The sequence below is a fragment of the Coregonus clupeaformis genome, chromosome 30 (genome assembly GCF_020615455.1).
Source record: "Coregonus clupeaformis isolate EN_2021a chromosome 30, ASM2061545v1, whole genome shotgun sequence".
NCBI lineage: Eukaryota > Metazoa > Chordata > Actinopteri > Salmoniformes > Salmonidae > Coregonus > Coregonus clupeaformis.
Window position 1 is genome coordinate 31,709,666 of NC_059221.1, and position 17,995 is coordinate 31,727,660.

Below are 17,995 nucleotides of genomic sequence, written 5' to 3' on the forward strand. Positions count from 1 at the left end.
GTCAGTGTGGTGACCAGTGGGGCCAGCCGCAAGGGACGTGGAGCCTTGCACTTCCTCTGGTACTCCTCCAGCCTGCCATGGACCTCCGCAGCCGTCCACTCATGCGATGGTTTGCACATGAATATCAATGACAGCTCTGGGTTCGGACAGTGCTTGATGAACATGACAGTCAGAACACGTGATGGATTGTCTAGCTCCTTGTTCTGCCTCTTCAAACAGTCCTCTGCCACCTCTATGGCCCTGTTCAGTCTGATCCAGTAATCAAATGGAGTCTCCCCTTCCATTGGCAACGTAGAATAAACATCAGCTAGGGGCATGTCGGAGTTGATTGTGTCGCTAAAGTGATGCTTCAGAATGTCAAAAACTGGTCTAGGGCCCTGGCTTAAGTCAACTGGGTTACTGCGTAGGCTTACTCTTTCCACGTCACGTGCCCGACCTGACAGCTTACCCAAAACTTCATCTGACCTCTCCTGCCCACCATAGCCCTTCTTCTGCATGTACACTAACATGGTCTCCTCCCACTCATGCACTGTGCATTCCTCTGAACCATCCCCCCTGAAACAGACTGGTTCCCTGACATCATTTTTCACCACTACATTTAGACTAGAGCTGGCCCCAGCCTTGGTACCACCAACATTATCAACCCTCTGTCCCACCCCATCTCCCATAGCCTTTGATTCCAAACAAGAGGCAATATTTTCACCTATGGAGTAACCTATCTGCTTAACAATGCCCGCCAGGAAATCCATAGACACATCCTCCATCCTAGGACTAGGTGAAACTGGCTCGAATGCACCAAGTTGAGGTAGCTCTAAATCATGTGGAAAGCGCACACTTGCCTGTGCAGTTGGCCTGGCCAGAGGTGTGGAAGTAACTGGAGAAATAGTTGCCCCCCTACCCACTGGCGGTGAAGGGTTAAACATGAAAACTCCCCTACCTCTCCCAAAACTGTCCATTTTTTAAATATATATATATATTAAAAAAAATATGTTTTACTAAATCAATATGAACACTTCTATAAAATCAGCTTCAACATAATGCGCTCAAAATAAAAGTTTAGTAGTAGTTGTCTAACAAGACCAAGAATCAACACAGAAAAGTAACAAGAAACGCCTTAATAAATAGTTGTCGCCACCGTGTGGTAGGAAATGGCGTCGCCCTCACGTTAATTTGCTTCGGAAGGTTACTAGCATAACAGCACAATTACATCAATAAATAATCATAGCATCACCACATACAAGTAAAAACAGTACATAAAATTTCCCCCACTCACTCATGCTACCAGGAGCTCCCTGAGAATTCCACTTGTGCAGAAAGCGAAACCTAGGCCTCTGGCGTGCATCAGCAACCACAGTAGTTCTTGAAGCCGGGTCTCGGATCCCTCCACGTGACGTCCGGCGAAGACAAGAATCCAGGTCACGGCACCAGTGTAACAGATGTATATCTGTCACGCCCTGGCTCTGGGGACTCTTAAATGTTGAGCCAGGGTGTGTAGTTTCTATGTTTAGTTTTCTATGTTTGAGTTTCTAGATCTTGTAGATCTATGTTGGCCAGGGTGGTTCCCAATCAGAGGCAGCTGTAGTTCGTTTTCTCTGATTGGGGACAATACTTAGGCAGCCTGTTTGGCACCAGTCTGTGTGGGATCTTGTTCCGTATAGGTATGTTATTAGTCTACCTTGGACTTCACGTATCGTTTGTTTGTTGTTTTGTCGTGTGTCTAATCGTTAATAAATATGTACGCTTATCACGCTGCGCCTTGGTCCGTCTCATCCGTTAACGATCGTGACAGAAGATCCCACCAAATGAGTACCAAGCAGCGTGCCCAGGAAGAGAGAATAGCGATGTCTCAGGTGGGCAAATGGTGGTCATGGGAGGAGATATTCGCGGGGAAAGGGCCATGGGCGAAGGTAAATGCCCAGGCAGGAGAGGAGAAACGGCGCCAACCGTGCCGACGACGGACACCCGAGAGGCAACCCCGAGAAAAATTTTTTTGGGGGGCACACAGTGTGGACGACGAGGCAGCAGGAGGCAGCGACAGGGCGAATCTGCAGACTAGGAGAGGAGGCCACCAGGTTACGGGGGCTATTGGTCCAGAGGGAGCAGGAGTTAATTGGTCAGAGGGAGGAGCTACAGGAGGCGATAAGGGAGAAGGAGAGTGTAGAGGCACGGCGAGAGGAGCTGGTTAGGCAGCAGAAGGAGCGGGGGTTTATAAGGGAACCCAGTCCCGCTCCTCGCACCAAGCAAGTGGTGTGTGTCGCCAGTCCGGTCCGGCCCGTTCCTGATCCCCGCACTAAGCCAGTGGTACGTGTTCCCAGTATGGCCCGACCCATTCCTGCTCCCCGCACAAGGCCAGTGGTGTGTGTTCCCAGTACAGTCCAGCCCGTTCCTGCTTCCCGCACCAAGCCAGTGGTGCTGGTTCCCAGTCTGGCCCGGCCCGTTCCTGCTCCCCGCACCAAGCCAGTGGTGCGTGTTCCCAGTCCGGCCCGGCCCGTTCTTGCTCCCCGCACCAAGCCAGTGGTGCGCATCGTCAGCCCGGTCCGGCCCGTTCCTGCTCCCCGCACCAAGCCAGTGGTGCGCGTCGCCAGCCCGGTCCGGCCCGTTCCTGCCCCTCGCACCAAGCCAGTGGTGCGCGTCGCCAGCCCGGTCCGGCCTGTTCCTGCACCTCGCACCAAGCCAGTGGTGCGCGTCGCCAGCCCGGTCCGGCCTGTTCCTGCCCCTCGCACCAAGCCAGTGGTATGCGTCGCCAGCCCGGTCCGGCCTGTTCCTGCCCCTCGCACCAAGCCAGTGGTGCGCGTCGCCAGCCCGGTCCGTTCCTGCTCCCCGCACCAAGCCAGTGGTGCGCGTCGCCAGCCCGGTCCGGCCCGTTCCTGCTCCCCGCACCAAGCCAGTGGTGCGCGTCGTCAGCCCGGTCCGGCCCGTTCCTCCTCCCCGCACCAAGCCAGTGGTGCGCGTCGTCAGCCCGGTCCAGCCCGTGCCTGCTCCCCGCACCAAGCCAGTGGTGCGCGTCATCAGCCCGGTCCGGCCCGTTCCTCCTCCCCGCACCAAGCCAGTGGTGCGCGTCGTCAGCCCGGTCCGGCCCGTTCCTGCTCCCCGCACCAAGCCAGTGGTGCGTGTGTCCAGTCCGGCACGGCCCGTGCCTGTTCCACCGGTGCCTGGTCCGGCACCGGTCAGCGGATCCACTCCGGAGCCAGAGCAATCCGCTCCACCGGTGCCCAGTCCAGTCCGGAGCCTGTACAGTTTGTTCCACCGTCGTCGGGTCCAGCTCCAGTCAGCGGTGCCAGACCAGACCAGGGGCGCAACAGGGAGGTGGAGAGAAGGTGGTGGTTACGCCAGGAGCCGGATCCGCCTCCGAGGCGGAATGCCCACCCGGCCCCTACCCTGTTATGTTTATGGGGCGCGGTCGGAGTCCGCACCTTTGGGGGGTACTGTCACGCCCTGGCTCTGGGGACTCTTAAATGTTGAGCCAGGGTGTGTAGTTTCTATGTTTAGTTTTCTATGTTTGAGTTTCTAGATCTTGTAGATCTATGTTGGCCAGGGTGGTTCCCAATCAGAGGCAGCTGTAGTTCGTTGTCTCTGATTGGGGACCATACTTAGGCAGCCTGTTTGGCACCAGTCTGTGTGGGATCTTGTACCGTATAGGTATGTTATTAGTCTACCTTGGACTTCACGTATCGTTTGTTTGTTGTTTTGTCGTGTGTCTAATCGTTAATAAATATGTATGCTTATCACGCTGCGCCTTGGTCCGTCTCATCCGTTAACGATCGTGACAATATCGTACTCTCCTTGTGTTGTGTTTTCTCTTAATAAATCACATCAGCCAGTGGTCCCAGTTGAGCATCATTTATTTCTGTTGTTAAATGGGAAACAGCACGTTAGTTGTGCAGAGCTTAGCGATATTGATGGCTGTCGATGGCAAAATCCCTTGCATCACATTTTCATACTGGGCGAACAAAATACAAAAATACAATACAAAATATAACATGTGTAAATACCTGTTGTTAAATGGGAAACAGCACGTTAGTTGTGCAGAGCTTAACGATATTGATGGCTGTCGATGGCAAAATCTGTAACATTTTAATATTAATTAATTAAATTAATTAATTAATAATTAATATGCCATTTAGCAGACGCTTTTATCCAAAGCGACTTACAGTCATGCGTGCATACATTTTTTTGAAGGCAACTGTGTTAGCAGTGGGCTCATGTGACCATTGGCAACTGTGTTAGCAGTGGGCTCATGTGACCATTACGTCGGTGTATGCTAGCTAACACACTTATCTACAGCAATCATATACCAAAGCACATCCCAGAAAGCCCCTCAATCCCTAACAGGTACCATATACCCACACATGTATGAATCAGTAACGTACAGCAACGTTGTACACATTGTAAAATATAAAACAGTATTCAGAACATGACCTACCCCTTGCATCACATTTTCATACGGGGAAGACCTGATGTTCAAGATCTCCCCCTAGCTGCAAGCGGGGCCAATCACAACACGCCTTATTGTCATCAGAGTTGAACCAACCAATAAGAATGCTTGAACATTAAATACACATTTCTTTAGAGGCAAGTGGAAACATAACCAACCCTGTTACAACAGCACACGTTCCCCTTTCTAGTTCACTCTGGCTTTTTGTCACTGATGCCGGAATGTTATGATTGGCTGAAGATAATGAAAGACTTGAGTACGTGCGCGCCAGTCCAGAGTATTCAGGACACCTTATTATAGTGTAGTAGTGTAGTAACATTATAGTTAAGCTACTCTCCTAACATGTTTTTTTTTGCTAACACTTTACGTGACACCCAGTGTCATGACACAGTCATAACCATGTCATAATATGTCATAACAGCTGACATAACTTGTCATAATATGGTCATGACCCATATATTTACACCTGTTGTGACATGCACTATATATACAAAAGTATGTGGACACCACTTCAAATGTTTTATTTTTATTTGCATATTTTTTTTTTTTTGGGGGGGGGGGAATGGATCAGCTTAATATTGCAGATAGATTGTATCTTCTATCAATGTAATTGTCTGCATCACTTCCAATCCCCCATGTTTTTTTTTATTATTATTATTATTTTTTATATATATACTCCCCTTTATTACTTTTCAACCCCACCATCCTTTCCCTACTTGGAGTAAATTAGTGAACAACAATGCCCAGGCCTCTACTTCCGGTCTATACTTACTATCTACACCTTATGGACAGAGTTAATTTTATATATATATATATATATTATTTTTTTTTTTTTTTTTTTTTTTTTTTTGCTCCTGAACTTCTTCTACTCTCAACCTCTCCGATCATTTTCATGATGTCCATCCGGTTTGCTTCTATATGCCATATCTTTCTAACTGTGCTCTTTCCCAAAAGCTCCCAACATACAACCTATATACTTATTATGGACACAGTATGCTTACATTATTAGCTATCTTTGTTATTATTTGTTGTTATTTGTTATTAGTCCCATCCTTCAACTCTATTCAATACCTCCCATCTATCTCTTAACACCATCCATCCTTAACACCATCCACCCCTTCAAATTAGTGGATTTGGGTATTTCAGCCACACCCGTTGCTGACAGGTGTATAAAATCGAGCACACAGCCATGCAATCTCCATAGACAAACATTGGCAGTAAAATGGCCTTACTGAAGAGCTCAGGGACTTTCAACGTGGCACCGTCATAGAATGCCACCTTTCCAACAAATCAGTTCGCCAAATTTCTGACCTGCTAGAGCTGCCCCAGCCAACTGTAAGTGCTGTTATTGTGAAGTGGAAACGTCTAGGAGCAACAACGGCTCAGCCGCGAAGTGGTAGGCCACACAAGCTCACAGAACGGGTCTGCCTAGTGCTGAAGCATGTACCACGTAAAAATCGTCTGTCCTCGGTTGCAACACTCACTACCGAGTTCCAAACTGCCTCTGGAAGCAATGGCCTGCACAGAGCCCTGACCTTAACCCCATCGAACACCTCTGGGATGAATTGGAACGCAGACTGTGAGCCAGGCCTAATCGCACAACATCAGTGCCCGACCTCACTAATGCTCTTGTGGCTGAATTAAAGCAAGTCCCCGCAACCATGTTCCAACATCTAGTGGAAAGCCTTCCCAGAAGAGAGGAGGCTGTTATAGCAGCAAAGGGGGAACCAACTCCATATTAATGCCCATGATTTTGGAATGAGATGTTAGACAAGCAGGGGTCCACATACTTTTGGTAATGTGGTGTATATTGCATTATCTTATGGCTGGTTATGACACCTACATGAGAGTGTCAAAACCCACATTTATTCAACAACAAAAAAATTCCCTGCCAAGAAGTTTATTTCGTTTGAAAGTTTGTTTCTTAAGTCCTTTGTTGTTGTAATGAATTCTTTACAGTCATGTTTTTTTCATCATATTTTAATTAACTTGTAGAAAATACACTTTATGACAGTCCCATGAAGTATTATGAACATCCTGTGTCACTTTACGTGGACTAATAAAATGCACTTTATGACTATCATAATAATATAAGCAAGATAGGCCTATCACATACATGTCCTTATGTCAGTCATCAGTCAAAAAGAAGGTGTCTTGTCCTTCTCCTGAAATCTGCTCCTGCATTCATTCCAGTAATCAGCAACAGAGCATTGGGGTAGGTGCATGTCTGATATCAATGTGCGCGCAATTACAATGACAATTTAATATGGTACATTGAAAAAATATATATACAACATAAACAGACTGTTGACGCGTAGGCTATGGTGTAATGAATTGTTTTGCCTTGTGTGGTAGGTTTTGTGGGTTTTTACACTATTATGTAGGTGTCATAAACAGCCATAAAATAACGCAATATATGTCACAACAGGTCTAAATATATGTGTCATGACAGTGTTATGACCATATTATAACAGGTTATGTCAGCTGTTATGACGTATTATGGCATGTTTATCAAAAAGTGTTACCTTTTTTTTTTACTCCCCAAGATGCTGGATGAAAATCAACATCTGATACAATGTATAATGGATTACCAGAGTAAAGGAAAAACAGCAGAATGAACACAGTAGGAGTCACTTCTGTCCTCATAGGCCTACTGTTGTGCACAGATGCATGTTATAGGCTACTGTATAGCAGATGTTTGCCTGGAAACCCGTCGTTGAATTGCGTTGAATTCTACTTTGGGCAGAAATGAGCGTTTGAATCAGGAATGTTTCCTTTCATGACCTCTACAAGCCAAAATGTTGAATAAAATGATATTTTAACATACTTTACCGGTTTTCTGTGCGGTTGGTCCTTTTGGCAGTAGGAATGTGAGACAATATATCCACAGGAAAGTATAATTAAGTAAACTTTTCAAAGCGCTGATGAATGAATGAATGAATAAATGAAATGTTATTTTTGTGTCAAATCGTCAGTTGGCAACCCATACTTTATGGGATTAATTGACACATAAACAAACATTATAATAATTCACTGTGATAATTCAGTGATAATTCTTCTTCCGGTGTTCTCTGCAGTGCGCATCGCATAAAAAGTGAAAAACATTAAAGATAAAAATCAATACATAATAATAAATAAGGTAATTATAATCCAAACAATAATTATATCCAGGAGCAGTAAAAAATATGCATACATACATACATATACATACAGTGGCTTGCGAAAGTATTCACCCCCCTTGGTATTTTTCCTATTTTGTTGCCTTACAACCTGGAATTAAAATAGATTTTTTGGGGGTTTGTATAATTTGATTTACACAACATGCCTACCGATGCAAAATATTTTGTATTATTAAACAAACAAGAAATAAGACAAAAACACAGAACTTGAGTGTGCATACAGTTGAAGTCGGAAGTTTACATACACTTAGGTTGGAGTCATTAAAACTTGTTTTTCAACCATTCCACACATTTCTTGTTAACAAACTATAGTTTTTGCAAGTCGGTTAGGACATCTACTTTGTGCATGACAAAAGTAATTTTTCCAACAATTGTTTACAGACAGATTATTTCACTTATAATTCACTGTATCACAATTCCAGTGGGTCAGAAGTTTACATACACTAAGTTGACTGTGCCTTTAAACAGCTTGAAAAATTCCAGAAAATGATGTCATGGCTTTAGAAGCTTCTGATAGGCTAATTGACATAATTTGAGTCAATTGTAGGTGTACCTGTGGATGTACAGTCGTGGTCAAACGTTTTGAGAATGACACAAGTATTGGTCTTCACAAAGTTTGCTGCTTCAGTGTTTTTAGATATTTTTGTCAGATGTTACTATGGTATACTTTTTTCAAGACCTCTGCAATCCGCCCTGGCATGCTGTCAATTAACTTCTGGGCCACATCCTGACTGATGGCAGCCCATTCTTGCATAATCAATGCTTGGAGTTTGTCAGAATTTGTGGGTTTTTGTTTGTCCAGCCGCCTCTTGAGGATTGACCACAAGTTCTCAATGGGATTAAGGTCTGGGGCGTTTCCTGGCCATGGACCCAAAATTTCGATGTTTTGTTCCCCTAGCCACTTAGTTATCACTTTTGCCTTATGGCAAGGTGCTCCATCATACTGGAAAAGGCATTGTTCGTCACCGAACTGTTCTTGGATGGTTGGGAGAAGTTGCTCTCGGAGGATGTGTTGGTACCCTTCTTTATTCATGGCTATGTTCTTAGGCAGAATTGTGAGTGAGCCCACTCCCTTGGCTGAGAAGCAACCCCACACATGAATGGTCTCAGGATGCTTTACTGTTGGCATGACACAGGACTGATGGTAGCGCTCACCTTGTCTTCTCCGGACAAGCTTTTTTCCGGATGCCCCAAACAATCGGAAAGGGGATTCATCAGAGAAAATGACTTTACCCCAGTCCTCAGCAGTCCAATCCCTGTACCTTTTGCAGAATATCAGTCTGTCCCTGATGTTTTTCCTGGAGAGAAGTGGCTTCCTCGCTGCCCTTCTTGACACCAGGCCATCCTCCAAAAGTCTTCGCCTCACTGTGTGTGAAGATGCACTCACACCTACCTGCTGCCATTCCTGAGCAAGCTCTGCACTGGTGGTGCCCCGATCCCGCAGCTGAATCAACATTAGGAGACGGTCCTGGCGCTTGCTGGACTTTCTTGGGCGCCCTGAAGCCTTCTTCACAACAGTTGAACCTCTCTCCTTGAAGTTCTTGATGATCCGATAAATGGTTGATTTAGGTGCAATCTTACTAGCAGCAATATCCTTGCCTTTGAAGCCCTTTTTGTGCAAAGCAATGATGACGGCACGTGTTTCCTTGCAGGTAACCATGGTTAACAGAGGAAGAACAATGATTTCAAGCACCACCCTCCTTTTAAAGCTTCCAGTCTGTTATTCTAACTCAATCAGCATGACAGTGTGATCTCCAGCCTTGTCCTCGTCAACACTCTCACCTGTGTTAACAAGAGAGTCACTGACATGATGTTAGCTGGTCCTTTTGTGGCAGGGCTGAAATGCAGTGGAAATGTTTTTTTGGGATTAAGTTCATTTTCATGGCAAAGAGGGACTTTGCAATTAATTGCAATTCATCTGACCACTCTTCATAACATTCTGGAGTATATGCAAATTGCCATCATAAAAACTGAGGCAGCAGACTTTGTGAAAATGTTTATTTGTGTCATTCTCAAAACTTTTGACCACGACTGTATTTCAAGGCCTACCTTCAAACTCAGTGCCTCTTTGCTTGACATCCTGGGAAAATCAAAAGAAATCAGCCAAGACCTCAGAAAAATTGTAGACCTCCACAAGTCTGGTTCATCCTTGGGAGCAATTTCCAAACGCCTGAAGGTACCACGTTCATCTGTACAAACAATAGTACGCAAGTATAAACACAATGGAACCACACAGCCGTCATACCGCTTCGGTCTCCTAGAGATGAACGTACTTTGGTGCGAATAGTGCAAATAAATCCCAGAACAACAGCAAAGGACCTTGTGAAGATGCTGGAGGAAACAGGTACAAAAGTGTCTATATCCACAGTAAAATGAGTCCTATATCGATATAACCTGAAAGGCCGCTCAAAAAGGAAGAAGCCACTGCTGCAAAACCGCCATAAAAAAGCCAGACTACGGTTTGCAACTGCACATGGGGACAAAGATTGTACTTTTTGGAGAAATGTCCTCTGGTCTGATGAAACAGAAATAGAACTGTTTGGCCATAATGACTATCGTTATGTTTGGAGGAAAAACGGGGAGGCTTGCAAGCCGAAGAACACCATCCCAACCGTGAAGCACGGGGGTGGCAGCATCATACTGTGGGGGTGCTTTGCTACAGGAGGGACTGGTGCACTTCACAAAATAGATGGCATCATGAGGAAGGAAAATTATGTGGATATATTGAAGCAACATCTCAAGACATCATTCAGGAAGTTAAAGCTTGGTCGCAAATGGGTCTTCCAAATGGACAATGACCCCAAGCATACTTCCAAAGTTGTGGCAAAATGGCTTAAGGACAAGAAAGTCAAGGTGTTGGAGTGGCCATCACAAAGCCCTGACCTCAATCCTATAGAACATTTGTGGGCAGAACTGAAAAAGCGTGTGCGAGCAAGGAGGCCTACAAACCTGACTCGGTTACACCAGCTCTGTCAGAAGGAATGGGCCAAAATTCACCCAACTTATTGTGGGAAGCTTGTGGAAGGCTACCCGAAACGTTTGACCCAAGTTAAACAATTTTAAAGGCAATGCTACCAAATACTAATTGAGTGTATGTAAAGTTCTGACCCACTGGGAATGTGATGAAAGAAATAAAAGCTGAAATAAATCACTCTCTACTATTATTCTGACATTTCACATTCTTAAAATAAAGTGGTGATCCTAACTGACCTAAGACAGGGAAGTTTTACTAGGATTAAACGTCAGGAATTGTGAAAAACTGAGTTTAAATGTATTTGGCTAAGGTGTATGTAAACTTCCGACTTGAATAGGGCTTTTTTTTTGCCATGGAAGATTCTTTCTTCTCTAGCTGTTGACTACTGTGATAATGGTCCTTTTGCATTACGTCATAGGATCAATATGTTGTAGAATATTTATATTTTGCGAGACTGTAAGTTTCTGTCTTGCAGATACAGTGATATTTCCAGCAATACATCTGGCAACAGAAATAAATATATTTGGTTTTTGAGTTGGAGGTTTGTGATGTAAAGGGAAGGAGTGGCATCTGGAGTTTTTGCACACCACCAAGACCACCACTAACACCACCACCACCAATACTACCAACACCACAACCACACCAACACCACCACCACCACCACCACTGCTTTCTCATGTGATTGACCCACTGGGATTTCTAAAACCTTCCCTCTCAGTCATTGGTCTTTTCAGAAAGTCATATTTCATTTAATTCTCATAGAATTCTATCAGTTTTCAGATCATGGTTTGGATAGGGCTGAACATTCTGAAATTAGAATGACTGGACTCAAATGGCAGCCAAAATCCTTCAGTTCTTAGATGCATTTTCTTCCCATGACAAACATTACCAATTCACATTTCAGATACAGTAGGGAATAGCCATCCTTCGGAAACAAAATAAGTGAAAACCAGAATACGTGGGTTTCAACAAGAGACTTCAGTCTACTTAACGCCTCCTACACTATCATGTATTCAGTCTAAATTTACTTGAACTTCAGTCATTCAACCACAAAAAAGCTTCTCATGACATAATTTGCACCCATAAGACGGCACTTCTCAGTAAGGCCATTCTACTGCCAATGTTTGTCTTCTCTCTCTCTCTCTCTCTCTCTCTCTCTCTCTCTCTCTCTCTCTCTCTCTCTCTCTCTCTCTCTCTCTCTCTCTCTCTCTCTCTCTCTCTCTCTCTCTCTCTCATATGCACAGACACACACTACTAATGCACGCAGGCACACATCGTGCCTCTCTCACTCTCTCATGCCTCTCTCTCTCTCTCTCTCTCTCACACTCACTCACTCTCTCACACACACATTTTGTTATTCTATCCTTGTGGGGACCTATTGTCCCTAACCTTAACCCCAGCCCTAAACCTAACTTCTAACCCTAAACCTAACCCTTTATCCTAATTCTAACTCTAATTGTAACCCTAACCTTGAACCTAACCCCTAATCTTAAAATAGCCTTGTCCTCATGGGGATGTGGGAAATGCCCCCACAAGGAAGAATTGTCCTTGTTTTACTACCCTTGTGGGGACTTTGGGGGATTTTAGGTCCCCACAAAGACAGAAGAACCAACACACACACACACACATACACACACACGTTTGTTTTACAATCCTTGTGGGGACCAAACATTTGAATCACAAATCCTATTGTCCCTAACACCTAACCCTTAACCTCTAACCCTAACTCCTAAATCTAACCCCTAACCCTAATTCTAACCCTAAACCTAACCCCTAAGCCTAAAATAGTCATTTTCCTTATTGGGACCGGTGAAATGTCCCCACTTGTCTGAATTTTCCTTGTCTTACTATCCTTGTGAGGACTTCTGGTACCCACAAGGATAGTAAAACCAAACACGCAGACACTCCCCTCCAACTCTCCAACTGCCAAAGTGCCCCAGCCCCCTTTAGTCACCAACAGAGGCCCATTGGTCGGACCAGCTGATTAACCAATCCTGGTGTCGCCTGTCTTGCAGGATGTGCACTGCAGTACATGGGACAAGACGAGTTCTATGGAGAGCAGTATGGACACACTCAGAGCTCCAGTGAGCCTATAAACCAGCAGTATTACCCTGATGGTAATCATTCAGAGACTTGACCCTCACACACACAACCACTCCAAAACACATACACACTTTTCAGACATCTCAATCACACACACACATATACATGTCATCCCACTGCTCTGTCTTCAAGTAATACTGCAGCGCTGAACTCAATATATCAATCCTCTGGCTTCTTGTCTTGTCTTTATCTTCATGTGGGAGTTTAATGGGAGTCTTTTGTACGTTCATAATATGGATGGATTATGATTGTTATGGCAAAGTGCAGAGGTTGGTCCCAGAACTGTTTCCTCCCGGTGTGTCTGTCAATAGTGTTCCCCTTTGGTGTACCTAAACTTGCAGATGTCCCTTTTTTTTCATTGTTCAGGCCAGAGCTCCAACTGATTGTAGGGGGTTTGTGTGTGCTTTGTTTGTTTGTTTGTGAGTTTGTATTTGAGTGTCCGAGGCACGGCAAATATCTGTTTGTGCTCTTGTCATCTTATGGGTGCACACCTATGTATGTATAAGCTTTTTATGAACTGTGAGAGGACCAATGACCCACATTGTTTTTAATAGAGTGGTTTTGGCATGTGCTCATTCCTGCCCCCTCCAGGTCATGGCGAGTACTCCTACCAACAGTCGTCCTATGGTGAACAGGGCTATGAGAGGTCCTTTGACGAATCCTCACAGCACTACTACGAAGGAGGTATGTTCCCAAACTACATCAGGCTCATGCCTAATAAGCATTAATGTTGTGATAATATTGTAGCTATGTGCCACACTAGGCCTAATCTCGGACACCCAGAACTAAAATATTGCAGATGCTTGATTACTATTTATGTTACGTGCATCTGTCCACGAGGAACTACAGTCGGTCTAATACAAGTCTGAAGTAAGTCTTGAAGTAGTTACATTCCTACTTCTGACCCCCAGGCAACTCCCAGTACAGTCAGCAGCAAGCCCAGTACCAGCATGGCTCAGGCCAGCAGCAGCCCTTCAGCCAACAACAATACCCCTCACAGCAGGGATACAGCGCACAGCAACAGGGCTACGGTTAGGAACATACACACAGGTGCGCACTTGCCTATGTTTTGCTATGGACATGTTGATGCTGATAGTTGGGATGGTTGGGAATTGAACATTAAATCAGTAAATTTGTATTTTGAGAAGATGATTGTTTTACTGTTACATCTGTCAGTGTGATTGAATACTTGGTTGATTGACTGATTTGGTCTCCAGATCCAGGTCAGGATGCGTCGTACCAGTACCAGCAGGGTCAGGGCCAGCAGGACAGCTCCTCCCGCTCCTACCGCTCCTCCCAGGCAGCCCCTGGGGCACAGACACAGAGGCCCTATGCCTACCAACAGGTACAGCTACAGCTAACCCCAACCCCACGTTTTGAGGAAGACGGTGCTGTCCAACCAAATATTGGGTAAATTGGGCAACTCACACCGCAAATTACCACAATGGCAATGCCCATGGATTGCTTTTAATCATGAGAAAGTATTAATGAACAAAAGTATTCCCCATCTCATGCTGACCTGAAATGACTAAATATTTGTGTTTTCTTTTCTACCTCCCACTCTCTTAGGGTCAATATGGAAACTACCAGCAATAAGGCACCACCTCCTGGGCAAACTGGTGGACAGGTTAGGCAAGGGAACAATTCTGTAAATGCCCCTTAACAGTTGTGTGTAAACCAGTCTCTGAGTAAATTAGTTAGATTACGCTCTGAATCCTTTTAGTTTGTTGAGAGACAGGTTAGCAGGCTAGACTGTCAGCTCCATTGTCCGCTTGTTCACTATTTTCTAGCTGAGTAGAGGTGAACTGGTTCAGGAGATCCTGTATGAAGCACCTCTCATCTCTGCTTTTTCTCCTCCTCACCCTCTATAAGAGGATTTGAATTAGGGAGGTATCTGGTAACAAATCGGGGCACCCTCAATAGCATTATTATATTAACATGGGCACCATAAGTCTTTTAAACTCATGTGAAATTTGAAACCTGCCTCTAAATGTCTTCCTTTCTTGGTCTATGTCCTCTATCACCCTCCATCTGGCTCCCTCATATCCTCCTTTTCTGTCTTTGTCTTTCACAGGGTGCACAATACAAGTGCTATCCTCTGTCTTTAAGAATGTAATTGCAAATGTGCCAATTAGGTTGGTCACATTTACATAAGATTGATCTAATATAATACATTCAGCATCTTTTATTCAATGTAGAGTATAACTTAGCGTTAACTCATGATAAGTGTACTCTGATTAAGGTGAAAATGGGGCTTGTTTGTGGTGTTCAACCTGATGTGTTCAGGTTGTGTTTTGTTTACTGTGAAGTTGTGTAGGTCAGTGTGCGGTGTGACCGACTGTTTTGTGTTACCACTCTCTCTGTGTAAGAAGAACCAATGTTTTAGTAAGGTAATACGCACAATAGCTGGTGAATTGACAAGTGTGCATCAACTACACTACATGACCAAAAGTATGTGGACACCTGCTCATCGAACATCTCATTCCAAAATCATGGGCATTAATATTGAGTTGGTCCCCCCTTTGCTGCTATAACAGCCTCCACTCTTCTGGGAAGGCTTTCCACTAGATGTTTGAATATTGCGTCGGGGACTTGCTTCCATTCAGCCACGAGCATTAGTGAGGTTGCGCACTGATGTTGGGCGATTAGGCCTGGCTCGCAGTCGGTGCTCCAATTCATCCCAAAGGTGTTCGATGGGGTTGAGGTCAGGGCTCTGTGCAGGCCAGTCAAGTTCTTCCACACCGATCTCGACAAACCATATCTGTATGGACCTTGCTTTGTGCACGGGCATTGTCATGCTGAAACAGGAAAGGGCCTTCCCCAAACTGTTGCCACAAAGTTGGAAGCACAGAATCATCTAGAATGTCATTCTATGCTGTAGCGCTAAGATTTCCCTTCACTAGAACTAAGGGGCCTAGCCCGAACCATGAAAAACAGCCCCAGACCATTATTCCTCCTCCACCAAACTTTACAGTTGGCACTATGCATTCGGGCAGGTAGCGTACCCCTGGCATCCACCATACACAGATTCGACCATCAAACTGCCAGATGGTGAAGCGTGATTCATCACTCCAGAGAACGCGTTCCACTGCTCCAAAGTCCAATGGCGGCGAGCTTTACACCACTCCAGCCGACGCTTTGCATTGCGCATGGTGATCTTAGGCTTGTGTGCGGCTGCTTGGCCATGGAAAACCCATTTCATGAAGTTCCCGACGAACAGTTATTGTGCTGACGTTGCTTCCAGAGGCAGTTTGGAACTCGGTAGTGAGTGTTGCAACCGAGGACACACCATTTTTACGCGCTTCAGCACTCGGCGGTCCCGCTCTGTGAGCTTGTGTGGCCTACCACTTCGCGGCTGAGCTGTTGTTGCTCCTAGATGTTTCCACTTCACAATAACAACACTTACAGTTGACCGGGGCAGCTCTAGCAGCTGTAGCAGGGCAGAAATTTGACGAACTGACTTGCTAGAAAGGTGGCATCCTATGATGGTGCCACATTGAAAGTCACTGAGTTCTTCAGTAAGGCCATTCTACTGCCAATGTTTGTCTATGGAGATTGCATGGTGGTGTGCTCGATTTTATACACCTGTAAGCAACGGTTGGGGCTGAAATAGCCAAATCCACTAATTTGAAGGGGTGTCCACATACTTTTGTAAATATAGTGTATCAACAACCATCATAATCTTACAACTAATACAGTATGTAAAATCCATGTCCATGATCAACTCCTTTTGTTAATTTTGTCTGATTGCCTTTATATTTTTTTACTAAGTATTTTTTAATTAAGCAAAATTATTTTTAACTTTTTAAACTGTATATTGGAACTTTTCCCATCCTATATTTATTTATTTATTTATATACTATTTATTTTATTTATTTATCAGATGTTTCAGGATTTATTTTTCTGTTTCATTCTCTGTAATGCAGTTTTATTTATCATACTGTCATTCAAGTTGTTTCTAATAAATGATTTCCAAACAGCCAAAGTACAGCACACACAGGGTGAGGAATGTGTTTGGTAATCGGCACAACACTTTTTCAATACGAGCAATAGAGTCAGTCACTGGAGCAGAGTGAGATTATCAGTAGGCTTGTTATTAGACGTTCTGTGTGCTACCACACATTTTTGAGTCTATAGCCTATTATGGTACAAAAATAAAGTCTTATTAGCCTTGTGTCTTGTTGAGTACATAACCCAAAATATTATTTTTGCCAATTGGGTTTGAATTTTGCTTCAACTGTCTTAGCCCATATACAGGAATTTTTCGTTTAAACAAATTAAGCCTATGTGTGCATGTTTGGTGAATGTTTCCAGCAACAAAAAAGTTTGCCATTTGTCTTGCTCAATTTACTTTATTTGATGTGATCATAGATCAAGTTGGGGGGTAAGTCCTTAGTGTTATAGAAGACAATTGTCAAATCAGTTTGTCCCACAAACACACTTGCCTTATTATTTATTTGACAATGTACAATAAAGAGATTTTGTAAAAAGATTTTGTGGCGGTTTTTATTTACCTCAAAAGATTTGATCATTTTTGAAAATCATGGTTTGCTTTGTTGTATAGGACACCAGTAATATATCCCCTGTAATAATCCTAGTACTGTCAGACTGGAACTTTACTATATGGTGCTGAATTTATATTCATCTCAAAAGGGGACAGCACAACTAATTACAACTGTAAATTGCCATAACTTGCCTAGACAGTGGGAATAAACAGAGGGGCACCTGATCGAGGTACCTGGCTGTCAAACAGCTCACCTGTACGTTAACTCAACTCTACAGTGACAATCACAGGCTTCTTTACATTGCATAATAATGTATTAATTTCCTGTGAATTGGATATGTACTGTGGCCTTTTACTTATAATGCAGTGTGTATGTATGTCAGTCCCGAGGACTGTGGGCTCTCATTCTCCATGGCCGACGTGAGTAAGACGTGTTAACCCTTGCAAGGCTGCCGGCCCAGACGGCATCCCTAGCCGCGTCCTCAGAGCATGCGCAGACCAGCTGGCTGGAGTGTTTACGGACATATTCAATCTCTCCCTATCCCAGTCTGCTGTCCCCACTTGCTTCAAGATGTCCACCATTGTCCCTGTATGCAAGAAAGTAAAGGTAACTGAACTGAATTACTATCGCCCCGTAGCACTCACTTCTGTCATCATGAAGTGCTTTGAGAGGCTAGTTAAGGATCATATCACCTCCACCTTACCTGACACCCTAGACCCACTTCAATTTGCATACCGCCCCAATAGATCCACAGACGATGCAATCGCCATCGCACTGCACACTGCCCTATCCCATCTGG

General features: G+C 44.4%; 1 protein-coding gene across 1 annotated transcript; it reads left to right on the plus strand.

Moving 5' to 3' along the window:
* The first annotated feature begins 729 nt into the window (after positions 1–729).
* LOC121546440 (calcium-responsive transactivator-like) lies at positions 730–15,175 on the plus strand. Its single transcript, XM_041857722.1, has 6 exons — positions 730–775; positions 12,604–12,705; positions 13,283–13,375; positions 13,603–13,722; positions 13,909–14,036; positions 14,261–15,175. Exons 1-6 carry the CDS (start codon positions 730–732, stop codon positions 14,285–14,287), a joined length of 516 nt encoding a protein of 171 aa, XP_041713656.1. The 3' UTR covers positions 14,288–15,175.
* Positions 15,176–17,995: the final 2,820 nt, after the last annotated feature.

Excerpts from the sequence above, each read along its gene's own strand:
- LOC121546440 (XM_041857722.1), top strand. The coding sequence starts at position 730 with ATGCCCGCCAGGAAATCCATAGACACATCCTCCATCCTAGGACTAG. Across the intron at positions 13,376-13,602 it reads ACAGCACTACTACGAAGGAG|GCAACTCCCAGTACAGTCAG; the intron begins GTATGTTCCCAA and ends TCTGACCCCCAG. Across the intron at positions 13,723-13,908 it reads CGCACAGCAACAGGGCTACG|ATCCAGGTCAGGATGCGTCG; the intron begins GTTAGGAACATA and ends TTTGGTCTCCAG.